The sequence below is a fragment of the Solanum pennellii genome, chromosome 8, assembly GCF_001406875.1.
Source record: "Solanum pennellii chromosome 8, SPENNV200".
NCBI lineage: Eukaryota > Viridiplantae > Streptophyta > Magnoliopsida > Solanales > Solanaceae > Solanum > Solanum pennellii.
Genome location: NC_028644.1, coordinates 59,318,474 through 59,346,025, shown reverse-complemented (window position 1 = coordinate 59,346,025; position 27,552 = coordinate 59,318,474). Strand labels below are relative to the sequence as shown.

The 27,552-nt window shown below is 29.5% G+C and overlaps 2 protein-coding genes across 3 annotated transcripts; one reads left to right on the top strand and one right to left on the bottom strand.

Moving 5' to 3' along the window:
• Window positions 1-505: 505 nt before the first annotated feature.
• Window positions 506-7,897, top strand: LOC107027116. Of its 2 annotated transcripts, none has more exons than XM_015228291.2 (3): window positions 506-735; window positions 809-978; window positions 7,582-7,897. In XM_015228291.2, exons 1-2 carry the CDS (start codon window positions 524-526, stop codon window positions 957-959), a joined length of 363 nt encoding a protein of 120 aa, XP_015083777.1. In that variant the 5' UTR covers window positions 506-523; the 3' UTR covers window positions 960-978; window positions 7,582-7,897. The 2 variants fall into 2 exon arrangements, with proteins under 2 accessions (XP_015083777.1, XP_015083779.1); XM_015228293.2 differs by having other exon boundaries at window positions 508-735; window positions 809-927.
• Window positions 7,898-14,073: 6,176 nt separating this feature from the next.
• Window positions 14,074-16,138, bottom strand: LOC107027999 (GATA transcription factor 12). Its single transcript, XM_015229048.2, has 2 exons — window positions 15,680-16,138; window positions 14,074-15,140 (listed from the first exon to the last, which is right to left on the bottom strand). Exons 1-2 carry the CDS (start codon window positions 15,980-15,982, stop codon window positions 14,343-14,345), a joined length of 1,101 nt encoding a protein of 366 aa, XP_015084534.1. The 5' UTR covers window positions 15,983-16,138; the 3' UTR covers window positions 14,074-14,342.
• Window positions 16,139-27,552: the final 11,414 nt, after the last annotated feature.

Genomic DNA, 27,552 nt, shown 5'->3' with positions numbered 1-27,552 from the left:
ACAATGAATAGTTAGAAAAATATATAGTGCAATAAAAATAGGCTAACACATACCGATAATTTTTTAAATTTGTTGATAAATTTTATTTAGACGCTCAAATTACAGTGTGTTTAGATTAATCATATAAACACATATTAAAGTGTTCCTATTAGACATTTTCGACTCAAATTTTAGAATTTGTTTGTGATTAATCTCAAGCACCACTAGATAGACAAATTAATCACTTAAAATTAATCAGTTTCCTTAAAACATACACATTAGCTTTAATAAACCCTCAAAACCTCGAATTTATTTCAATTGATATTGATGCCTACAATTTTAAAAAAGTGACTTATTTTATATGATTAATTTATATACATATTAAATTCTTAAGAAAACACACAATTACTTTTTTAAAATTTAAATAAATATATTATCATATATTTAAATACTCAATTCAAATGTCCAAATTAAATTTAATAGTCACTATTGATGTATTCTGCCATAAAAATAGGGACAAATTGATTTACCACGTGTATAGCCTATGGTACAAACAACCTTTTGTAAAACCTCACCAAAACCCCATTACCAAACCCTAACATCAGTGCAAAGCTTTTGTGCTTCATCTGCAATGGCTTCTCGCTGTCGTTCATTCTCAAGACCAGCAATTAACTTTGTCAAATCCACAATGAACAAACAATCAAGCATGCCCACTTCCTCTTTTAACGTTCCTCGCCCATTTCCAACACTCTCAAGGCAAGTCCTTCATCCAATGTTTTGAAATTCTTGAATAAAGATTCAATTCTGATAATTGATTTTGATGTTTCAGGCCATTGCCTCAAATGGGTTGTCTTCAATCTCTGCTGCCGCTCCACACTGCTGTCTCTTCAGCTCGACTCACATCTTGCCTTGGTATTGATTCCAAGGGCTCCAGATCGTTGTCTCAGGGTATGCTCTGCAGTGCCAACCCAGGAGTTTGATATTTTAGAAACTGTATCTGTAAGCAAAATCACTTTTGATCATGTTTATGCTTATGTATCTCTTTGGCTTACTTTTTTGTTAACTGAGTAGTATCAAGATTTTACCTTGGCATGAATCTTCCCATATAATTGTTTGTGGTTGTGGTACCCAGATAGAAAGAAGGTGGCTAGTATGTAAGGTCGTTTGGTCGACGCAAAGACAGTAGTTATGTATACTGGTAGAATGTGGTGTATGTAAATGTTTGGACGAACAATGCGCTCTGGCTGAAGTTATCTTCTTTCTCCAAGTTCGCAATATAGCCAAGGGAATTAGTTGACAGTTAGTAATTGTAAATGGATGCAATTGATCGCTAGTAATATGTGGGATCATGAGAACTACAATAAAATTTAAGTTAACTATAGTGCTATATGCTTAGATCACATGGATGTTGGAATTTTGGCCACTGGAAACATCTCATGGTTATATTAACATCTGTTAGGGATTTTTAGCTGGAACAGAGAGCTTCTGGAGGATATAACATTGTATAGGTGGAGAGAAATTGAATTGACTTTTATGGCTTTTGAGTTGATACTGCAAACATTTAAGCCTCATCTTTCACTCCTTTATAATCGTCTTGTGTATTCTTGGATGGAGAGGTTGCAATTGCAGGGGACATAAACCAGGAGAGGTTGACGAGGGTAGCTTTAGCTAGTTCAAGTTTGTCAGTCAATATTTTGAAGGATTGCCTCATTTGGACAACTCTTCGCTAATGTGTTTGATCATTTTTTTCACTTGTGAGTGAAGTAAGCTTAACGGACACCTATCATAAATCAATCTTCTTGAAAGAAAATTTACGTAGGCAATATTGTGGCAAGTTATACGTCAACCTAACTCCAAGTAGAAGACAACCAACTAGTACCTATTCTGTCTCCAAGGAGAAGTGTTGTATCTTCCAAAAACATTTTTTTCACATAGCTACAGTATCCCATGCCAGATCTCCCTTGCCTTGTTCTTTGCTCCGGGGAAGTCCTAAATAAGTATTTTGAGGCATCCAATACAACAGCCTAGAGTCTCACTAGGTTATTCACTACTTATAGCCACATTAACAAGGAATATGTCGCTCGTAGTTGGATCGATGTAGACTAGATACCAATAAGATTACCCTTAAATACATTAAGTTACAGTCTGTCAGCATCATAAAGTATTTATATGTCATCAAAATATATAGGATGCGTGGAACCTATGGGGAGTTTGTTCTCCTCCTATCTGGCCTAAACCTTTTTATGTATTCCATTTGCTTTGCCTCTTGCCCAGGTCCATCATGACTAATATGGAAAAAAAGGAGACAGCGGGTCTCTGTGCCCTTGAACTCCCTATGTATTGAAAAAAAATTCTTCTAGGGAGCCAATGATTATAACTAAGAACCTGAAGAAAGAGATGCACGAATAATCTATTTTATCCATTTCTCACCAGTGTATCTGGGGCCTTTAAAGCCTTTCTTTAAAGGTAATGGGGAGATGGATGATGACGTCACACATCGTATTTGTGCGAGACGGGTGAATAGAGGCTCACTTTTGAAGTCTTGTGTGATAGAAAGGTAATGTATCGCCAAGACTTAGAGTTAAGTTCTGCACACTGGTCACTGAGTGGTGGTAAAACCAACTATGTTGTATTGAATGGAGTGTTGGCCGGTCAATAACTTGTATGTTCAGAAGATGAAGGTTGCGTTGTAAAGATGTTTGAGGTGAATGTCTGAGCATACTAGGAGAAATAAGATTAGGAATGAAGATATCCATGGTAAGGTAGGAGTTCATGGTGGACAAGTTGAGGGAAGTAAGTTGAGATGGTTTGGGCATGTGAAGAGAAGACGTGTAGATGCCCAAGTGAGGAAGTGTGAGAGATTGACAATAGCGGGCATCAGGAGAGGTAGATATAGGATGAAGAGATATTGGGGGAGGTAATTAGACAAGAATGACACATCTTAAGCTTATTGTGGACATGCCCTTAGATAGGAGGGTTTGGAGGTCGCGGATTGAGGTAGTGGGTTAGTTGATAGTTGAGCATTTTCTCACTTTTGTATGGGATAGGCTTGGTGGTCGTACTTGGACCTTCTTTCATACTAGCGGTATTAGCATTATTCTCGAGTTTGGAACCTATTTGAGTCACAAAGAGATCAAAATTAATACAAATAAGCCATAACTCTATTATGCAACTAAAATAGGCTTAGTGTAGTTTTTTCTTCCGTTTTATCAAAAACTATAAACGTGGACGTTAGTCTGATAATGTCTAAATTTTAACATAAAACATAATTTTTTCCTACACGTTATAAACATAATTTTTTTTTCACTTTATAAAGTGTTATTTTCTCTTACACTTTATAAAGTGGAAGTTTTTCTAACACTTTATAAGAAAAATTAACTTTACCAAAAAATATTCACTTTCCTTTCACTTTATTCCTCAAATCAATTTTCTAACCCTTCACTAGTCCCAACCCGACAATTTAATCGATCCCACAAAAAAATTGAATTCTCGGAAGATTATAATTTATATAATAAGAACTAGTAAAAATGGAAGTTCAAAATTAATTGATTTCTCGTGTCATCTAATTTAGATTTGTTTTTAGAAATAATTGTAATATAATAAGGGTGATAAGAACTTGTGTTCCAAAGAGCAAGTCTTGGAAAACATTTTTAAGTCATCTAGCTTTACTAAACATTTTGCTAGACTTATTTTACTAGTTTACTAGCTTTTATTATATAAATTTCAATCTTCTAAGAATGTAATTTTTAACTATAGTTTACATAAATATCATAGTGTTAATAGCTAATTATGTTGTTTTCCTACTATTTTCCAAATTACAAGAATCCCTTAACAATTTTATGGATTCCGGATACACCATTGGATTTCCAGATACATCACTGGACTTCCGGATACATTAGCAGACATTCGAATACATAGAGGAGGGATGTATCCGAGAGGGGATAGGATATTCAGGTACATAGGGTAGGGATATATCCGAGAGGGAAGGGATGTATAGAGAAGGGAGGATTGTATCCGAGAGGTAGATAGAGATGTATATGCGAGAGGGGAGTGATGTATCTTCGAGGGTATTTTGATTTTTTTTTAATGGTAGGGAATTTTATAGGTTATGATAAAATAAGATGTGTATTTAGGTAATGTTTCCATTTTTTAATGTGGGGTCGATTGGGTTGTCAAATTGGGACTTGTGAATTGGGTTAGAAAATTGACTTGAGGAAGAAAGTGAAAAGTTATTGGTAAAGTTAATTTTCTTATAAAGTCTAAGAAAAACTTTCACTTTATGAAGTGTTAAGGAAGAGTTCTATTTTATAAAAGTGTAGGAAAAAGTTCCGTTTTATGTTAAATTTAGGCGTAAACAGGCGAACTTTTGCGGATTTTATTTTTTGATAAAATGGAAGAAAAAACTACACTAAGAGCCTATTTGGATTGACTTAAAAGTTTGTCAAACCTACTTGTAAGTCATTTTTAGCTTTTGGTAATGTTTGACAAAGTTAAAAATAAGTTTAAAATGACTTAAAAAAAGTTTAAAACCAAAAGTAGGACTCCCCCTACTTTTTATTTTTGACTTAAAAGTCATTTAAAGTTTGACTTTTCAATTTTTTGCTTAAAAAGCTATTTTTTGCTTATCCAAATGGGCTCTAAGCATATTTTAGTTACATATTAGAACTGTGGCTTATTTGTGTCAATTTTATCTGTTTATGGCTCAAATAGGTTTCAGGACTCCACTATCCTCATAGTTTCTTGTTATTCGGTTTCAGTTATTACATGCACTTTGTGTGTGTTCGCTTCAATTATTGCATTATTTTGTTGTCATAGTTGTTCTTTCCTCTGTTTGCATAACAGAGATATACTCAGCACCTCTTATTGTTTTCAATAAGACAATTTGAAATGTAGAATGTTTGGTTGCCACTTAAATTGACTAATCCGTAATACCCATTTGTAAGGGCCAGTTCATTATTTGAAAGTAGGAATTGGTCAATAAATCAAAGGTTTAAGTCTTAGTCATTTCCCAGTTTCAGGCTGGAGGTACGTAGTACGAATAAAACAGAGACATGGATAAGACTGTTGCCAAAACCTCACAATATCTTTAGTTTGAACATGGTTAAATCTTGGTGTCAGTTCACTATACTCTTATTAAAATAAATGCGCTAAATGATTTTGACTAGGAAATAAGATAAGGGTTGGAGTTCTTATGTCCAAATTAAAAATGAAACCTTGGTAGGCTTAGTGGTTTTAGAAAAAAAACTGCTTAAAATTACACCAAGAATTTCCTCCACTATGTTTCCTGGAGTTCATGGGTAATGAGGACGGTGGGGTGTATGCAGACCTGACCCGTACCTTTGCAGGTTACCATTCTAGAAATAACACTTAGACTTTTAAGGAAATTTTAGATGTCTTTAGATTTGTTAAGGGAAGTCCTAGAAACGCCGAGCTTACAATAATGTAAGGGGTCGTTTGCTTTAAAGGCAATGCAAGGATTGGTAATGAAGAAAATGTAATGTAAGAATTAGTGTTGCAGGATTACTTGTTGAATGTTTAGTTTGATTATCATATATTAATATGTAATGTATAATTTAAAATATTTGTTACTTAAAACAAACAAAAAAATTACGAGGGTCAATTTTATTATCTTAGTTTTTGTAATTCATGTATCAGTATTACTATTACTCACATTCTTATTCGCATTCTCTCCCCATTGAAATAAAACATAGATTTCCACATAAATTCTGCATGTACTATTTATGAGGAAAACAAAAAGGATCAACAAAACTTAAACTTATGCTGATCTTTTTGTGGGGATTATATCTCCTAAACTTAAACCAAACGACAGCAATTAAAGGATATTAGCATATTTGCAAAGCATGTTGGGCATGAGTTCTGTAGATTTAATATTTGTTCTCCATTTTTTTCTTCGTTAAGCTATGCTAGACATTGTGTAGTAAGAATTGTTCAAGTCTCTCTTTAATTATCAAGTCAATATTTAATTGTTAGAATTCACCTCACTTTCTTGGTGAAGTTTTTTTCTACTTGGTCATTAGCGCTGCTGCTACCTTAGATGCTCTCTTTGCTTTTATTTTTGTTGTTACTTAGTTGCAACTTATTTAAATCATATCCAATTGGATACCTTTTCAATTAACCTACTAATCCCAACCATTAATGAGTCTTTAGTTGATCCAATGGCTACCTATGTTGCTATGGTTGAAGACTTTTGAGCGCCTATATTTGTCTAAGGTATCTGCTTTGGATGGCCATTGCGCTATGACTACTGAAAGGATTACTATATGTCGCTTTTTGGGATACAACACTAAGTAAATATGCTCATCATATTGCATGCTAAGTTGCTAGGGTGCTGGCGTACGATATGAGTGTCGATCTAGAGGTTGCATCCTTCATGATCAAAATTTTAAGATTTAGGGTTATGGATACGGGTGCGGGATTCGGCCAAAAATAATTGACATATCTAAAGATAGAGTTATATGACCAAATTATGTGAAAATTTCCATGGTATTCTTAAGAAATTATTTATTAAGAGGAATCACCAAAGTAGATACTAGATAAAAGGAAAAGAACTGACATAGAAATTTTTGTTTACAAGGTATTCCATTTTCTTCAATTCCACCCATCTTTTGTTTTGATTACAAAATCATTGTATCTGTCCCAAATTTCTCATTTGATTCTGGTCGAAGTACCTAGAATCGGTTCACCAAATCTGGCAAGGATCCCACACCCCCTCCCACATCGTGTTGACATGGGTGCGGCACCAAAAGTGAAGAGTCCAAGCACCTTAGATTGCACGCGTAATATGTGTTATTCTTGAAATGTTCTAGCCTACTTCATATCCTATCTATTCATTGATAAACATGAAAATGTCATTATGAATCTATGACTATCCTCCTTCTCAAAAAGTTGTGCCTATCCTGATGATTCTTTTCTTTTTTGGGTCTAAAGGCATTCGATATTAGCTTTGACTATAGAATCTAAAAATTGTCTCATGGAATAGCAAGACAACAATGGTTACCATTGTCTCCTGTTCTGCTGTGCTTGGTTGTGACCTCAAGTCAGATGCTTCTTAGCGTCGAATTTTCTCGAGATCTCGTTATCATTCTTTATGACATAATTATCCTCAATGAGGATCACTATGTTAACCATGTCAGTGCAACCTTTGGAAGATGAAAGAAATTTGCTCATTTATCTCATTAATCTACCCTTAGAAAAATTGCTGACTTGCCTTGCACTTATCGCTCTCACCATGCAATCAAAAGTTATATCCTTTTGCTGGCATACCAAACATGGTAGCTAATAATCAGCTTTCGAGTTGATGTGTGCCCGATCGTTTGCTTTGGAAGTGTTATGGTTACTTCAAGTAGGTGCTCAGTCATGTTGTTTGCATTTATGTCTTGTATATATCATATCTCTTATGTATTTGTAATGGCCATAAAAAGCAAAACAGAAGTCCATGAAATGATAACCTGGTTGGCTAATAAACATCAGAGTGCTCCCTGAAGAACTGCTGCTTAATTGGGCTGTCATGTTTAATTTGATGTTATTTTACTTTATCGAGTTTAATAGATAATGCTGACTCATGATGTTCCCTTTTACCAGAGTTAGGACTCTCAGTGCCGCGATAAGAGACTTTTGCTCAAAGAAGAAGGTTGTTTAATTGACAATCACAATTTCTTATCAGCTGACGTCCTTGTGTAATTTTCGGCAATCTCTGTTCTTAATCATGTATGATATTGACACGTGCAACTTCTGAGTTTTACCTCAATTGCCCTAATGTTTTTTATCAATGTTTTGTAAGATACTGTCCCTCAATTCGTTTAGAAACAATTTTGAAGTAATAATGTTTGTAGTCATGTCATACTGCTCAAGCTGATATCATATTGTCATTAATACCATGAGCGCATCTCTTGATCCATTTTGTTGCATTGTTTGTGATGGGATGTCCCGTGGGTATTTTTTTCAACCCCCGAGAGTTATCAGGTAAACTCTACTTTTCAGGTAAATTTGTTTGATCATTGGTGAAAGTTTTAGCCAGCTGAAAAGGCCTAAATACTTTGTTGAAGAAGCTGCATGATAGTATCTTAGTTGTGAAAACGTGAAGTGCATGTGAGGGGGTGGGATGGTTGATGATATTTGTGTCTCCTATCCTTTGCCCACTGCCATCTTGTCTCCATCATCAATTGTCACTCTTCCATCCTGGACTTTTCTTCTGCTACTTTGTCTATTTTGGTAGGGAAGAAAAGGGTGGAAAGTGGGGCACCCATGCGGTCTCACGTGCAATTCCCAATCGAGACAAAAAATATCAAGTGATTTCTTTTAATCTGTTCTAGCTTTGGTGGATAATGTTACTTGATTCTTGGTGGTGGTGGAAGGTGATGGATATCTCAAGAAATTAGACTAGGTGCGCGAAAGCTGGTCCTGACACAAAAAAAGAAGTGGGGGTGAGGAAGAAAAGGGCAAAAATTGGGTCCCTTTTTAGCCTGTCCTCATTTATAATTTGGTTCGTCCTACCATCTTAAGGGGTGCCACAATGCATTGTTGTGAAATCATGTAAACGCATCTTATCTAGGAAGAAAAGTTAACTGGATTGGTTCTTTGTGCTGGGCTTGGATGGTACAGAAGATCCATCATACTTTGGAATATTGCCTTTTTTGGCAGAGTTTCCTGATAATTAAGTGTGTTTTGGTACGCTGAAAGTCATTTTCTCAATGCAGATTTTTACAGATTTAGATTTTTAACGTTATGACGTTTTCGATACAGCTTTTGTCCCCTATCCTTTGTTCTCAGTACAATGGTCATATACTACACATATGATGAGTCCAAATAACTATGTTTAGGAGAGGTTGCATAATTTTAAGAAGCTAATTATATTACTTCTTGAGAAGGTGGATGTGATGTAATTTATAAAAGTTTTTGATTGTGTAAATGCTTAGAGAATCATATGGGAGAATAACCCTACCATGCCTAGTTTAAGATTTGTATATGGAGTGGATAGATATTATATTCCTATACCCATAAATCATAGTAATAAAGTTGCTGAATTAAATAAAAAAGATTCTTAAGATTTGAATTAATCATGGTCAAAGCTATATTTTGATAATGAGCTGTCTTCATAGCTTTGCACTTTAAATCCCTCTCTAATTCACTTCATTAGTCTTTTTTTTTTAGCTCAAAAAATGAAATTATTGTTGAGATAATCGAACTCTCTTCAATAAGGTAAAAGTTTAAATAGTCAATTAACTGAGCTATTAAGATATTCGAAACACTGACTTCTCTCTTACATATGAAAGTTTTTTCCTGCAAATATCTCAGTTTTAATTTACTCTATATTGATATCATATAAACTATCCTTGCTCTATACTTTCTCTGTTCAAAATAAATAATTTTTTAGGATATCCATCTTAATGATTTTTTTATTTTTTTGGTCATAAAAATGGGGATAATTTGTAAAAGTTGTGCTTAAGCACTAACTTACCATATTAAAAGAAATAATTAAAAAAGCAGGAGCCAAGTCATTGTCCAGAGGTATGATGTTATACCAAAATGAAGACAAAAAATCGTCTTCATTCAACGATGAAATATTCCCCATGCATGGGAGCCCATATATCTATATAATCCCAAGGTTTAACATACTAGCGCGAACTCAGAAATTTCAATAAAGTAAATATAAAATATTAAAAATAATATACTAAGAAAAACATACATTTTTTTGTAATTTTGTATCTATCTAAATTATTTATATTTTATTAATTAAATATATAATTTATGAAATGTTAGCTCTTAATATTTAAAATAAAGTATTCTAGTATCGTTGTATGTTTTACCATTTGTATTAATAGCATTGTTGCTAGAATATGGAACACTCACTCACTTGGCACCACACTAGCTAGGGGTCAACTTAGAATTTCGAATTAATTAAACTACTTTTATTTATTTATTTGTTCAAGCTTTCTGTCTATGTTTTTACTTTGAACTTTGTACGCTCCTTAAACAACAATAATTGATATAGATATTTATCTCATAATATATGTATTAATTTTTATGTAATCTAATGTTTTGAGAAATGATTTAGCAGATAAATAATAAATGTTGAAGGTAAAAAGAAAAATATAATTATATTTCTTTATATATTAAAAGCACAAATCAAAACAAAGATCTTTTTGAAATACCGTAGTACTTAAAAAGAATAACGTTGAAGATTTACCTAAAAAATGTAACTACGTGATTTGTTGCTCTTACTCTAATTAAGTGAACCATTTTTCAATATCTTAATTTGCTGGTCTTGTCGAGGTATCCCATTAATCAATTGATTTAGTTTGATTAGGGGAAATAAATCCATGTTTACACAAACTTATACATGTATGATATAGGTTGATTAATTAAATTTTATATTTAATTAGAATTTAATAATATTCTTCTATTCACTTTTTATTTGTTTACCAAAGAGATTTAACTCTTTAGTGCATACATATACAAATCGTATAATTTGATTTGTACTAAAGATTGGAAGAACAAAATAGAAGGACTTAACATTTTTCATTTGTCCTAATTCTATATTAAAGTAATAATTTCTATATTAAGTAATAATTTAGCTTTAATGATATGATTTATAGCCACAACAATTTCAATCATTCATTTCGAACCACAAATTTTAAAAGTCTTTCCTTTTTTTCTTAAACTTCATATCGAGTCAAACAACTTCACATAAAATGAAACGAAGAAAATAGCTGATAGAAGTCGAGATTTAAAATATGCTGAGTCTTCATCATCTTAAGACAATAAATTCAAAGAGCCTACCCTAAAAAAGATTAAATTCAACTAAACAATTAATATACATCTAAGTTAAACAAGGACCTAGGTATATAGGAGAAAGAGAGGGAGTAAATTTAGAGAGAGCGCTTGAATGTGAAGTAACTAATATACTTTAATTTGTATTATATTATATATGTGTCGTACCATTACTTTTTTTAAAAAAATTATTATATATTTAAAGTTTATTGTGGAGAAGCTAAAACGTTCATTTATTAGTGAAAAGTACAATACTACAATAACCATTTATAGGTTCATGTATATGTCCCTACTTATACATTATGCCTTTCAAAAAGTGTAAAACTTGAGGCATGGTTGGACCCGGAAGGAAGAGTATCAGCTACGAGTTTGGTCGAATTCAATAGTTTTAATTGAAAATTTTATATTTAGTTTTAAAATTCATACGATATATACAAATTTATAATTTTCAATTCAGGCTGAATATGTTTGGTATTTAAATAAGTGATCTCTCAAGTTTATTGTATCCTTTCACCCACCCAATCCTCCGAATCCCTATTTTGCTAAATAACGTATAAAAATGTTTTTAGTATAATGTTTTCTTGCTTACTTACCAATCATTTAAAAATAAGTAAGAAATCTACTTAATTTCAAGAAAATATTTTCCTTTATATTAAACACACAAAATTCAAAGTTATTAACTTTAAATTAAATTAAGTAATGATATAGCTAGTTAATATATAATAGCCTTAGACGGGTATCAAATGCTGCACTAATTAACAGAATGTAAAAGAGAACTTTATTAATTGAATAACAAATTAATAAAAGTGCAGGATGAGGCACAAGAGCTGCATGTGACTACTGATTAAAATTACATTATAAGAAGAAAAATAAAAGTGAAACTAGTTGTTTAATTTGATTAGTTGATTCACAGCTGCAAATATTCTTAAATTATAAGAATCAATTGCTATACCACTGCTTCTGTAACAACTCCTGCAGCAACTTTTTATTTTTATTTGACATAATTAATTAATTAAATTTTTGACACCATAATGAGAAACAGGTTAAACATGCACCAAACACCATGTGGATTACTGAGGCTTGGCAGACCATTTTTTTCAAGTAATTACACTTAAATTATTATTAAACCACAATGAAATTGGTGGAAAATATTTGGTAATTACTAGTACTTTAGTTAAGAATATAAAATTTGATTCCTATGGATCAGCTAGGCCTAGGATCCCACATACAATATTGATAGTCTCATCACTACGATAAAAACAGTTTAGCTATAACAAATATAAATATCAATAAAAAAAATATTAAAATTAGATTATTTGTTATTAGATTTAATATTATTATTGACTTTTTAAAGACATTTACAAAAAAAATTAAAATGTAATTGTCAATAGAGACTGACTCTAAATACATTTAAGTGTAGTACTGCTCCGTTCAATGGCATAGCCACATAATGGTCAGTGGCACACCCTTTGTCGAGAAATTATATATATAGAAAATTGTACGTACTACGTATACAAGTCAAAAATTATTTTTCATCCATATATATTAAATTTTGAACGTTCTTGATAAAATTTCTAATCTCATCACTAATTTCATTCCATATTTTTGGAGTTAAACGGACTTTGTTAATACGAGAGTGGCCTTAATTATCTTGACTCTAGATCCTTTTCTCGTTTTCCATCATTAACTTGTTTTTAGAAAATAGTAAATTAAAGAATCTCACATGGTGTGCATGAAAGTAGGCACGTCCACCTAAATATTTTATTACGTAGTATAGTATATAGTTTTTTTTTTCTGAAATTTATTTAATTTAATTAACACTCTTGTCTCTTGGGTTGAAGTTGGGGATGGAGTGAGTATTGAATTCTGTGTATAAAAGATATTTTAAATGGATATTCTGTGGAAAAAGCATAGTGTATATATAGTGGAACAAATTACGATGTACAAAAGGAGGATGAGCGTCCAATGTGTATATGGGTTAAATTATAGTAGTAACATTGATATATATGAACTTGGGATGTGATTTTCCTCTTAACATTCTCTGTAAAACAATTTAACATATATACTACTACACCATCTTAATTAATTCTACTTCTTTTTGCTGAAATTCATGTTTTTACCATCCCAATGAAAAGAAAAAAGAATTGTTTTAAGAGTAGTACAATTTCCATATGGCACTATATATACTGAAATTGTTTGACTAAATAGTTAATTTTAAGAATCAATAAGTCAAAGTAAATATGCATATAACTTAACCACAATTAGATATTAAAAAAACGTATTTGTAATTACATACATGAGATTCTCATGCGGATAAGTTTTACTAATCTAGTAATTATATAATGACTTTATGTTTTCAATTATATATACATTTTCACACTATATGTAAATAAATGAATGTATATGTACTTTAGTCGAATATTAGAATATTACGTGAAAAACAAACTATTCAAAGGTGTATTTGAAATGAGGAAGAAAAAAATGTTTTTAATTTTTTTTATGTTTAGTTTGCTTAAACGTTTTTCAAAAATAAATTTACTTTCCTTCGATTTAAAAAAAAATGACTTTTCTATGTCAAGAGTTAGGTCCTAGGCTCTGGTTGGAAAGTCGAATCCCTAACCGAGGTCAAAGTCGGGGTTGGGACTAAGAGTTGGGTTCCAAGTTAAGGGTTTAGGTTCCATGTCGGGGTCGGGGAAGGGGTTTGAGTCTATGTTAAAGGGTGGGGATCTAAATCCGATGTTATATAACTTGCCCAGATTATACATGAATGCTCTTGAAGCAACATTTTCTTCTTACTAACCAAACAATAGAAAATAAGTAAGAAAATCATTTATTTTCCCAAAAAAATTCTAAACATCATTAACATTTCCCTTCATACCGAACACCCCCCTAATGTATTGCATTTAAATTAGAATAAAATGCAATACATTTACTAAATCAATTATGAGTACCTAACCTCATTAGACTCGTTAAAAGAGATAGGATTATATGACTATATATCTACCTTCACTTACCAAACGATAAGCGAAGAAATGGAAATACTTTAGCAATAATAATAATTACAAAAAAAAAAAAAATCTAGTTGAATTTACTTATAAATTAAAGAAAAATTAAAAAGTTCAAAAACCTACAATTCGACGTTTCCTTGCACTTAACAAACCATGCACTTTAGAAGTCATTAATAATTCATAACTATGCTTTTTTTTTAATTTCATTTTCCTTGTTGCCTAATAGAAAATAAAACAGTCAAGAATTATATTAGAAATTAGACCAAATGTAAAACGAAAAAAAAGTAGAATAACAAAGAGATCTAAAGCAAGTTTGTGTATTAGCAAAAAATTGGTTCCATCAAATTGCCAATTTTTTTGGCAAAAGTAACATAAACTTAGGACACTAGACCCTATACCTTCTACTTGTATTGCTCATTCTTTTTACCCTCACATTTCCTTTCCTTTAATTGCTATGATAATGCTACAAAATTCGATAAGTTAGGAATCTAGTCCTAGTACAAACAATTAGGAAATTCAAAACTCAATATGAGAAAGCAAACTCCTACACCGGTATCATGATCACTAGATTAACTGCCGAAAATCTGGCCCCATATGTTGATGAATCAAATAATCATCGGCATTGGATACATCGAACATCATGTTATGAGGAAGGAATTGATGTTGGTGTTGGTGTTGATGTTGGTGTTCGACTTGAGTAACTTCCTTTTGCCTCCGAATCTCAAGCACTTTGCGGTGAGAATTGGAGTGTTTAGTGAGCATAAAAGTTGGGCTAGCAGCAGGTCGATATTCAGGAACGAGACGTCCAGACTTGTACCTTACACCACAAGCATTGCAAAGTGTTTTTGGACCCAATGGTCCGGTCCTCCATTGTGGTGTCTTATCGGTAGCACAATGAAGACACTTCCTTCCTTCACTATTGCTACCCGTATTGTTACTTGGAACATGATGGATATTATTCTCTTTCTTTTTCGGAGCAGAAGAACACTTCACTGTCTTCTTCCCAGAGCTCGGGATTATCATCCCGGACTCTGATGACGATGACATGTCTTGCACTGATATCGTGTCCATCGAGGAATCCGGGTTTGTAGTGTTTGGAGACACGACTAGCAATCGAGAGGCCCAGTTTCCTGGAGCCATTCGTGATCGTTTGCTACGTGCTTTGGCTGGGACAGGCATTTCCGGCTTGAAGATTGTGTTAGACGTTGCGGATGCTCGGTTCGGGTCAGGAATGAATTGGTGAATCTCGGAATCAGTTCGATTCCTCATTGCTTGCACCATCTGCATTTTATGCATCTCGTTACTAGAAAATGATTCTTCCACAAAATTCGACAGCCATTCTAGCTCAGCCATATCTTCATACTGTATTTTTATTTAAAAAACAACAATTTATTAGTAACAAATATTTTAAAAATAATAATAATTTAATCAAAAATAGTCTCTCTAACTCTAAAGTAAGAGTAAGATTTACATACGTTCTATATTATTCAAATCATACTTATAAAATTATACTGAATATATTATTATTCACTTATTCTTGTCTTAATGGTTTGAATTATGGTCTCTTCAAACTAGTGGTCTCAAAATTTGGGGACAATAGGCACCAATTCGAATGGCAAATACAATAATTATTTTTCCGTTAAATTCATTTTAGACAAAAACAAAAAATTTCATGAATTTTCATCTTTGCATTCAGCAACCAAACAAGAAAAGTAAATATTTCTTTTCTTTTCTAGAAGAAAACAAAAGCTATTAAACAAAACTCCTCACAAAAGCATTAAAGTTACTTGTGTAGTGACTACTTTTTCTCACTTCTTTTATTTACAATATATAAAGAAAAAACAACAAATTAAAACTAAAAATAAAACCACGTTACGAAATTACATGAAAATTGTGCTTACTGGAACAGCGAATTCACTGGACAAGTGTGCTTCAGGGAAATCCCGATAGCCGAGTAATTGTGGGTGGTGATTGCTTCCGGACAATGAGGAGTTACATGAATTATCTACTACCGAACAATCCGTGGAGTTTCCAATGACGGTAAGGTCCAACATGTCATCAGTGGCCATTCCATCATCGTTAGGCAAGTCCAAAAGGTCGTCAACAACGAAATGTTCACCATTTTTGACATCGGAAATGAGCTGTTTTTCGGAAGAGAATTCAGTGTTATAGTAACCTGTTTGAAAGAATTCAGGTGTTTCCATTAGAAATTATTTCAGCTAAAAGAGGAATGTGTGAGATGAGTGTGTGTTTTTGGTGTAAGAGGAAAATATTTGGAGAGAGAGAGGTGGAAGAAGAAGAGAAAGGAGAGGGGGGGTTTATTTGCGTTTGAAGGGGACAAGCAAACAGCTGAAATTTTGGATGTTGATCAGGGAAAATTATGGCTTTAAAAAAAGCTACCTATTTCCTAATTTTTCTTTTACATTAAATAATAATTGTTTAAAGTTTCTTTATGCCAAAATGGAAAAAAATGTATTATTACAAAAAAAATAATTTATTTTTAGAATTAATTTTCAAAAAGAAAAGAAAAGTGTTTTTGGAAAATAACTCAATTTATGTTTGGCTAATTCAGTTAAAAAGTATTTTTGATAAGCAAATTGTGTTTGAGTAATCATTTGTATAAAGTGCTTTTGAGAATCAAATAACGAAAAAAGATAAGTATCAATGTACTTTTAATATTAAGATTATTTTATAAAGAGAAATTATTTTAAATATCTACTACAAAAGTTTTAATTAAATTAAAATTTACGTATTTAAATTTTTAATTAATATTATAATTACATAAATGAATAAATTAAGAAATTAAATATTAATATAATATTAATATGCAATTTAAATATAATAAAAATTGTTAAGCAAAATAAATTTAAAAACCATTCAATAAAGTAAACCACTATATACGGAAAATTTACCACGAAATAATATATGAAATAAAAATACAAAAATAATAATATATAACAAAATGAAATAAAAATATTACATAAAAAATATAATTCTTTGAATGAAACTTTATCAAACTTATAGATATATTAATCAGTTAATAAGTAATACAATAACAAATATATATATATTGAAAGGAATATTTTAGTATAAAAATAATAATTTTCCGAAAAAAATATTAAAAGCAATTTTAAGATTTTGTCGAATAATTTTCGAAAACAACATTATTTTCTCAAAATTTTGGCTTCCCCCTACCAAACAGGCTTCCAATCCTTTCGAGTGATATTAATCATTTCATTTAGTTTATTTGTGTACTTCTTTTTTACTCCGTTTTTTTTTAAAAAATATTGCTTTTATTTTTTTAATAATATTTTAGTTTTAACTTTTTACATAATATATTTAATATAAAATTAAAAATATTTTAATATATTCTATATATATTTAATTTTAAAATTAAAAAATTTAAAATTTATTTCAAATCCAATATCACAAATTAAAATCAAAGAAATAAATTAAAACTAAATATTATAAGGAATTGAGTGTTAGAATTACCACTGTTCCATTGGTGGACCACACGTGAGGGCATAGAATGTAATGTGAAAATGAAAATTACTTAAGAAATAGTTCATCTTTAGCTACTTCACTACCAAAATATTTTTCTCTTTTATGTGATGATTAAGAAAGAAAAAAGGTTCAACAGAAAAAAAAAAAAGTGTCATGGTATATGCGGTACTTAGTTGATGAGGAATACAAAAATTTATTTTTATTATAGAATTAATATTCATATGTTTTTATATTTTATATGTAAAGAATGTAAAAAAAAAAAAAAAACTTTAACTTGTACACAAATAGAATATATTTTTTCTAAATTCACATGAATTCCTTTTCATAGTTTTGCAATCTTATTATATAGTTTGAGAAAAAAATTTCAAATTAATAAAATACTAGCCATTTGTTATAATATAATACCAGTGATTCTTGTTCTTAAAAATCTTATATTACATTTTAAATAATTTATTTAGAATTTTAAAATATCAAATAAAGTTTTATTGTCATTTAACTCTAAACATAAAATTTGAAGAGAAAATAAGAAGCTTAATACATTCATGGTTTCATTACTATATAATAATAAAAAAAATCATTACTATATTATTAAATAATAAACCTTTTCTTAATGATATTTATTGTAACTTTGTAAAACATAAAATCATAAGAACTTTTGTTGAAGTATCAAAATTAATTATAACTTTGAGATATTAAAATTAAAACTTGATAATATGAAAAAAGGATTTAATGCATCCATATCTCACTATTAAAGAAACTTATTAATTTAATATTAGAAAGACTTAAAATGATATTAACTCGATATTATATATAATTTTCTTAATCATCACAATTAAAGATTAGAGTTTCATTTGGTTTATTTAATGAGTGAACAAATAATGTTAAGTTCTTACCTCTCATTGATTTTGATTTTTCTTTTGTTGGCCGCATACATTTTGTTCTCCTTTTTTTACCATGCACGCTGATTTTATATGATGTTTTTAATTTAAGTTTTTCTTAATTAATATTTTTATTTGTATGAAAGAAAAATATTTGAATAAATTAATTCTTGAAAAATAACTTTATAATTTTACATATATACTATTAAATTTTAGTTTTTTGGTCAGTAATTATATTAAGCCTAGCTGTAATCATCGTGCTGTTTAGTGGAAGGGTCTGAAGAAGAAAATAAAACTAGTTAGAAGCAGAACCAAAATAGAAATGATTTAATTATGGGGATTGAAATAAATTAATGAAATAAAATAAGAAGATTTTCAGAGATATTTTAGAAAAAACTGTAAACTAATTATTATTTGTACACGAATCCCAATGATAGAAAATAAAAAAAATAAAATGAAGCTGTAAAGGTTGGACACTAGTTGCAGCGACAAACCTGCTAGATCGGTTCCTTACGATTTGCATTTTAACTTACATTTGTCTGTTTAGTTAATGTACTAATTACTTATTCACCCAGTTAACTGTTAAAATCTATCCAATTGTTTTTTTAATGGAAAAATTATATTATTTATATGTATAATTAAAATAAGTTTTTCAATATATATAGCAAATATTAAATTTTGTTTGATTAGTTGATGTATTGATTTTTTAAAGAAAAAATTGAATTATTTAATAAAAATTTTTACTCCACCGCTAATTATGAAACTTGCTTATGGTTGATTTGTGACAAGGGGTCATGATTTTTGTTTGCGTCTCTCCTTTTATAAATTATGAGATTGTATGGTCGGTAGGATCTGATTTGATTATTAATTGAGATAAATAGTATATAAATTTATTTTTTAAGTAGTCTTAATTAATATTCGTGTCTTTCAATTTTGGTGTGATTGCACAAGTAGCTAATTAAATTTTATAGTGTTGAACAATCTATATATATATATAAATCTGGATATGAAAGTGCTGATGTGGCAGCCCTCATAGGCCAGCATTAGAATTTATATATTTTATCTTTTTTTAAAGATTTTTTTTCTCTTTTTTTTCTCTTGATATGTTAGTTAAATTAAATAAATATCCTCTATTGATTATTTCTCTTTAAATTCCTCCATTAATACCTTTATTATTTTAGGTATATATAAGTTACAATTTATCCCTTTAAATATTTAAACCTTTCCCTATTCCTTCTTGAAAGTATTACTAAATTATAATTAAGACACTAATGACCAATATAAGTTACAATTGTAGGTATTGATTACTCCATTACTCTTTTAATTTATTTATTCAATAGTTAAGAATTTATGGATTACTATAAATACTAAAACCATGTCATCTTCACCAATGCAAGAATTTTTTATTTTATTTTTCCTTTCTTCATCATATTTATACTAAATAAAGTACATCAATTTGGTTATTTCTAATTTTATAATATATAGTTTATTTGTTACTAACTTTTACAATGTGGAAGATAAGATGAGCATTTGACAATTTTGGGAATTCAAATTCAATGAGAACAATATTTAATTTGAGTTACCAAGGTACATCACTTTGATTATGTCTAATTTTATATATATATATATATATATATATATATATTCTTTGTGACTAACTTCTATTGTTAATACTTAACAGTGTGGACGAGTAGACGAGTATATGACAATTTTGGAAATTCAATTTTGATGAGTACAATATTTCAATCATGTTACTCTTTTTATTTCAGTTTGTTTGATGTCTTTTATTTACAATATTTTTTTTGTTCTTTTTTTTTTTTTGCTTTTTTCCTCATTATTGATGATTTTAGTGTACTTATTATTTTGCACATTTTTTTTAAAATAATCTTTATTATTTATAATGGAAGACAAGATGAACATATGACAATATTTAAGTTTAACTTTCATAAACTCACAAGGAAAAGGAACCCTACATTAATGTTTATGTCCATTAATCTTCAAATGGTGTAGTGAACATTGAGAGTGTGTACAAATTGAATAATTAGAGGCTAGGATAATTTTCTTTGGTATTCCTACAAAGATTATTTTGTTTATTTGTTTAATTTTAATTTATTTTAATTTTCTTTGGTACTCCAACAAGGATTCTTTGATTAATTTATCTAATTATAATTTATACCTACACTAAATAATATTATTGAAATTTCAGGTATATTAATTTTAACTTTGAAGACTTGAATCGTTTTGTTTATTATCTTTTAAGGTTCTTTTAATGGTTTCAACATTGTATATATTTTATTTTGAATAATGAAATCAATTTTGAGGATTAGGCAATTTCACAATTTTTATTTATGTTTACCTTTTAGAATAATTTAGAAATTGTAACTAAAATATAGGTAAGTTTAAAGTTGTATTTTAGTTAATACATATATATAATTTGGGTTTAATTTATTTGAATACTTTATATTATTTGCGTAATTGAGACTATTTATCTTTCAATCTATTCATTTTTATATAAATAATAGGCAGTATATGACAATTGTAGTAAAATTAGTCAAGATAGAAAATGATTTACAAACATTTCATAATCTAAGATAAGTGAAAGATGAAAAAAAAATTTCATTACTAAAGGAAAGTATAATACTTTTGAAGGAAAAGAATAGATATTAGAAAAAAACTATATTTACATTAAGCTTATTATATTATTAAATTAAATTTAAATTTCATAAAGAGTTCAACTTATTACATTAAATTTACTTTTCTTATTAAAATAAAGAGAATAAATTTAGGATTTTTTTTTTATAATTTCGAAAATCTTAAGCGATTTCAAATTACAAAAGATATAAAATTTAAGTACTAATAATAAACTTAATTAAGACTTAAAATTTGATATATTTAGATAAAAGACTATAAAGAATCTTTAGAAATATATTTAGTAATCAACTATTCAAAAAAATTAATTATTTAGCAAATTTAACGAGTAATTTTTTATCGCGCAAAGCGCGGCTAAGTTCACTAGTTAGAAATATATCTTAATTGGTGACAATTCATGTTCTACATGACATCTTACATGATTTACTATATAAATTATGTCACAAGTAAGTCTATTTATTCAATTTTATATAAGTCTTAAATATTAAATTATACGCACTTAAAATTAAATAACATATATATCAATTTAGATCAAATTAAAGAGCATATATTTATGTATTGTGGCGTTGAAATACTTTAAGATTTTTATTATCTATAATAATAGTTAATAAAATAATTATGACATAAGACCCATATCAAATGCAAAGTAAAATAAACTCATTAGACATCCTTATATGTCTATCAGGAAAAAGACTCGACTTGAAAGTTGTGATCAATAATAACTTATTCACGTTACGAGAGAATTTATGAATTATTTTATATAATGATTGGTTATGCAAGATTTAGTTATTCAGTTATTTTATTTTCTATCATGTATAAAATAATATATAATTTTTTTCATAACATATACGTGTATTAGTTACATAACTTTTGAAATTATAGATCAAACATCATATTAAATGTGTTAAATTTTATAAATTACATAGCAAAAAATATATTATTAAACATGATACCACTCAAAATTTAATACGTAAATATCTTAATTTCGAAATAACTGTCACATGACCCCCTAACATTTAAACTCAATTCACTACCATTTGGTTTAATTTATAGGTTAATATATTTTTTTTTATAATTAGACAATAGTGTTGATCCCAAGATGTATGTAAGAGAGCGGATAAGGTGTTAATGCTTTCATAGGTTATTCAATTTATTGATTGGAACAACAATAACTAACTTATCACCTTTTCCTCACTACCATCAATAGTTGAGGCCTATTCAACAATATTACTACTAAATAATAAAAAAAAAATATTGAACTATGAAGTCAAATTAACAAAGAAGATTCAAAACTAGATCTAATATTAGTGCTTTAATTTAGTGTTTGAATTTTATTTTTCAAAAAAAAAAAAAAAAGAGAGAGAGAGTAAAGGGTGACAAAAAGGAAAGGTACCCGGATGTTGCTTAACTTGGAGGTCACCAAGGAGAGTGCATGTTTGCTATTTTCAAAAGACTTTTATCTTTTACGTTGTTATTATTATTATTATTATTATTATAAATAATAAATAAATAGTACTCCTTCCTTGCTTTTATTTTTAACAAAAAAAGCAATTTATTATAATTAATGTAATTTTAATTTTTTTATCCTGAATGAAATGATTAACTATGTAGATATCTAAAAAATATTTTAGACCACAAAATTTAAAAATACTTATTTTATTCTTAAATATTATGTCAAGTCACATAGTGTTACGGAAGAAAGGAAATAGTATTTAGATTATTATTTTTCAGTTTGAAGCTAATATCTCTATTAATTTTTATTTATCCAATATTTTAGAAAATAAATTTTCACATATATTTTTTATTTTTAATATATAATTTCTTTTATTTTGACATCAACTATTTATTTTTCATTTAATACTAAATAATAATTATATAAAAATTATAACAACTGCAATCTCTGCCCTCAATGTTTTCCGAGTAGAATCTGTCATAGAGGGCTTGCCTAATGCGATTTACCCTCTATATAGTTTGCAGGTTATTATACGTTTATCCAATGCACACAAAGTATTCATCACAAAGTGTTTTGGTAGAGGTTGTAGCGCTGCCACTGGTGGAACCACATGTAGTGAAGGGGTATCGACCGACATCCCTTTGTCGAAAAATTACGTTGTGTAGTTATAATAATATATATATATATATATATATATATATATATATACACACACTACATACTGACACTTCTTGACTTCTACACAATTTTATTTCTTTGTATTTTGATACCCCTTAAAATAAATTTTAGCTACGCTACTGAGTTAGCTGCGGGTTCCAATAAAATATTATATATTTTTTATAAAAAACATGCGATATTAAAAGTGATCAAATAAAAATGAACGAGGTGAATATTTTGAGTGTAGTAAGGGCACGTGAGAGAGGTGGAGAGTGTGTCAGCTCAGCATGTGACTCACTTTGGTTCATATCCAAAGCCATAACTGACGGTGGTCAATGACACGTGGCATTTAATTAAAGGGAGCTTTTTATTTTTTATTTTGAGCCTTTTCTTTTTTGTTTTGCTACTTAGCTTAAGCATCCAGCAACGTGAGAGCACGTGGCGCGTCATGTCACGTGACACTCTCATTTTATTCACCGCACTTTCGCTCTTCTATCACATAAGTCACGTGATCAGAGACTCTCTTCCTTTACTTTATTACACTAGTATCAATTTAATGCGAATATAGTCAATAGTTTTTCTTTTTTTCCTCATAAACATTGAAGTTCAAATTTATTAAGAGTAACTTACTAAATTGTATTTTGTGTATAATCTATTTTTATGTGAGTGAAAACAATAGCAAAAAAAATCACCAAAGAATATGGTGCAGTAGATGAGGTTGTTCCTTCCTTAATTAGAGGTCTCGAGCTCTATGTATGAAAAGATCCTTGATATGAAGCTTTGTCTCCTAAATTAGGCTATACCCGACGTAGATCTAAATTAATCAAGTTTTAATAATAATATCACATTACAGGTGGAAAAAAAAAGAAGCTAAAACGATAATCAAAATGGAATGAAAGGAGTAACAACTAACACAATTCAAAAATTTGATTATATTAAACTATATTTTAAGCAGTCGTAGACATATCGCATATCTTTTATATGATATATAATATATAGTTAAGGGGATATGCATTATATATTTATTTATGTGTATTGCTAACATCGTGTGAGACCATTATGGTTAGTGAGTGATCTCAATGGAATCTTTCTTATTAATTAGACTCTTGAAGAATTGGACAAGTTGCAAACTATGAGTTTCTTAGATTAGACTTGTTTGAAACAAAGTAAGTCTCAGTATGAACATGAAGCTGTCTATTTGATGTCCAATTTGAAAGAAACATATTAGAAATTAAGTTGAATCACTAGGTTCATATTATTTAAAGGAATTCATGAATTTATTGATTAAATCTTTTGCAAAAGTTGTTATTAAATTGTTTTTTTTAGTTAGAAGTGGAGTAAACAAACCAACTTATGAGCTGCGATGATTTCTTCCAATCTTTTGAATGAATCAAGGGAAAATTACGCAACAAAGCAAACTTATACTATTTAATTACTCATCATAGTTATAGTTTGCTATAATACACATTAATTACGTAGGTTGACTTCGAGTTTGTATAATTAGTCACGTTTGTATATGTATAATTCGCCAGGATATACAAATACATATATATATTATATAATTATTTAACCTATATACATATACAATTCACCTCTCTCCCACTCTCTGCCTTCTCTGGCTCGCCTCTCTCAATATTGCTCGCCTCTCTCCTCCCTCTCCCAATCTCTCTTTCCATATATACAATTATATACAATATATACATATACAAATTACCTCTCTCCCACTCTCTGCCCTCTCTTGCTCGCCTCTCTCCTCCATCTCTCGATCTCGCTCGCCTGTCTCCTCCCTCTCCCAATCTCTATTTCCATATATACAAATATATATGTATAATATATTATTATCTACCCAATATAGATATACAATTCACCCTTTCTCCCACTCTTTTCCCCTCTCTCGCCTATTTCCTCTCTCTCCCAGTATCGCTCGTCTCTCTCCTCCATATAACATGTAGCTAAAAATTGTAATTGTCAAACTATAGCTATGGAGAGTAATTAATTATTTTTGAGTGGCTATATGTGAAAGTTTCCCATGAATCAATTAGCAAGGATAGTTTTTGGGCCTAGTTTAATGAAAGAGTGTGTGTGTATATATATACACAATATGTTTTGCAATTATTTGGCCTAATGTGTTAAAACGCCTTGGTGGATTATGAAATCAAAAAATGGGCTATAATTTAATTTTAGGGAAAATTACATAAGTAAACAACTTAAGATACCATAAATCTCTAAATTCTCTATCATTTAAAAAAATTACTAAAATCCCCTCTCAAGTACAACTCTATCTCCACTCGGATATATTTCTCCTCTCTTGAATACATCCCCTTCCTCTCTCAGATACATCCATATCTCCTCTCGAATACATCTCTCTCATTAAATAATGTATCATGTGCAATGTATCGGACAACCAAGTAATCAATGAAAAATCTGAGATTTTTTAATGGGAGAAACTTTTGAAATGGGATTTAACTAGCCACCAAATGTATGGAATTTATGTAAGTTTCCCTCAATTTTAACTTAGGACTGAACTGGTGACCAGATAATGAGCCTAAATTAATTGGGCCTAGACATGTCTAAGGCCCAATTTAGTCAGAAAAACTATTTGGGTCTGAAATTAGTTTCCAAACCTAAAGGGCTCTTCCCTCCTTTTCCTCTTCAAAACCCATTTTTGCCATTGAGGTTAGTTGATCATTGCAGTCTTTATCTTGATTCGTTATCAACCATTAATTGAAGAAGTTTGAAGCTTAAGTTCAAAGATATTCATTTTTGACTTAGTAATATTTTAAAAGAACTGAAATATTGAAAGTTGTTTAAATCAAAACTCTAGAGCTATTTGGGTATAATTTAAGCTAATTTGGATTGAATTTCACTTCTAGTTTGTCGAAATTTAATGTTATAACCAAATTGGATCGAAATTTTGTTAATTAAAGTTGTATGATAATTGTATTATAAGTTTTGTATGTTGTTGTAATTATATTAAATTTGTATGAATATTATATGGAAGTTGTATACAATGTCACTTTAGTTGGATCAAAATTTCAAAAATCTAACATTAACAATATACAAATGTATACCCTTATATACATTCTTCATTCCAATTTTATGCAGTTTATATACATGAAAAAATAGCTAAAATTTTTAAGCCTTGAGCGAGATAAAATATTTCATATTAATTCTATACAGTTTTCATACGCGAAAAATGTTAATGAAATTCTAAGTCATGAAAGAAATATACATATTTCATATTGATTTCGTACCATTTTTAACACAATTTTGAGCTAAATATTTAACCTCTCTCTCTCTCTCTCTCTCTCTCTATATATATATATATATATATATATATATATATATATATTTTTGTATTGGTTTAATTTAGGCGCGTCAAATAAGCCCACATATAGGCAATTTTTTCAATCAGTTCAAAATTTTATGATTGGACTCAAAATTTTTTTGAATTTTGTCAATTTCAACTCATTCAAGTTTTAACACATCTTAAAAGAGTCTTCAATTGAGCTCAGTTTAATCTTCAATTTCAACCTTAAGACCCTTATTTGCATTAGTGTAATGAATGTTCACATATCGAAGGTATGAATTATTATCTATTTTATACCTTCTAAAGTTTATCTATCCATTGGTAATTTGTTGTTTTCTTTCAAAAATAAAAATAAAAAATCTTGAGTTGAAATTCAATTGTGGTTACGAAAGGTAAGTAATAATGTGTAAAAATTATTGAGATTAAACGAGTCAAATTACACAGGTCATGACCCAACCGGATTCTTAGCCCATTTAAAACCTAAAATAAATAGAGAAAATTGTATAAAATAGCAAACTGTTAATTCAAATTAAACGGTATCAACACAGTTTGATTTAATTGTAACCCGTAGCAAACAATTGTCATTTACCTCTCTCCCTGAATTTTCCACTTGCCACTCCCATTTCTCGCTTATACACTTGTAGTTATACAAATACAAATCTTCCCCTGCCCAATCTTCTTTTGACTTTCTCTCTTTATACAAACACATATTATACAATTGATTCGTATATGTACACCAAAATATACATATCAATAGTCATATTAAATATGAAATTTGTTATGGACCACAATTATACAAACTATACCTATAATATACAAATATTTCATTTTTACTAAATTTAAAATTTATTCAGATAAATTTAAACGGATCAAATATAATATATATTTTAATTCATTTTAATATCTTCAATTTCTATGCAATTTCCTTTTTTTATTTTTTTTATTTTAACACATTGCTTGAATTTTCAGAGTGGGAAAAGGTAACGGGCAGCCCCTTACGCGTGCGGACCACAGTCTGATAGGCGGCCCACATGTTTGGACCACTACAGTCCACTCGAGTCAACTTACATTTTTACCCTCCACTTTTGACCTTCAATGTGGGACACGTGTCATGCTGTAAGAATTTTTGGTAAAACCTTAAGTTTCATATTATTCACAATACTATATTCTAAACTTCTCAAAATTTATGGTTAAGTCAAGCGTGACAAATGCAATCCAAATAATCATATATGATGAATAAATAATTCATTTATTTTATCAACAATGGAATTCATTTTAACATATTTAGTTGTGTTTGAAAAATTATTTATATTTTTTTTGTTT

Coding starts and splice junctions, on each gene's coding strand:
- LOC107027999 (XM_015229048.2), bottom strand. CDS start 15,982: ATGGAAACACCTGAATTCTTTCAAACAGGTTACTATAACACTGAATTC. Junction 15,141..15,679: donor CCAGTGAATTCGCTGTTCCA/GTAAGCACAATT, acceptor ATAAAAATACAG/TATGAAGATATGGCTGAGCT.
- LOC107027116 (XM_015228291.2), top strand. CDS start 524: ATGGTACAAACAACCTTTTGTAAAACCTCACCAAAACCCCATTACCAA. Junction 736..808: donor CCATTTCCAACACTCTCAAG/GCAAGTCCTTCA, acceptor TTGATGTTTCAG/GCCATTGCCTCAAATGGGTT.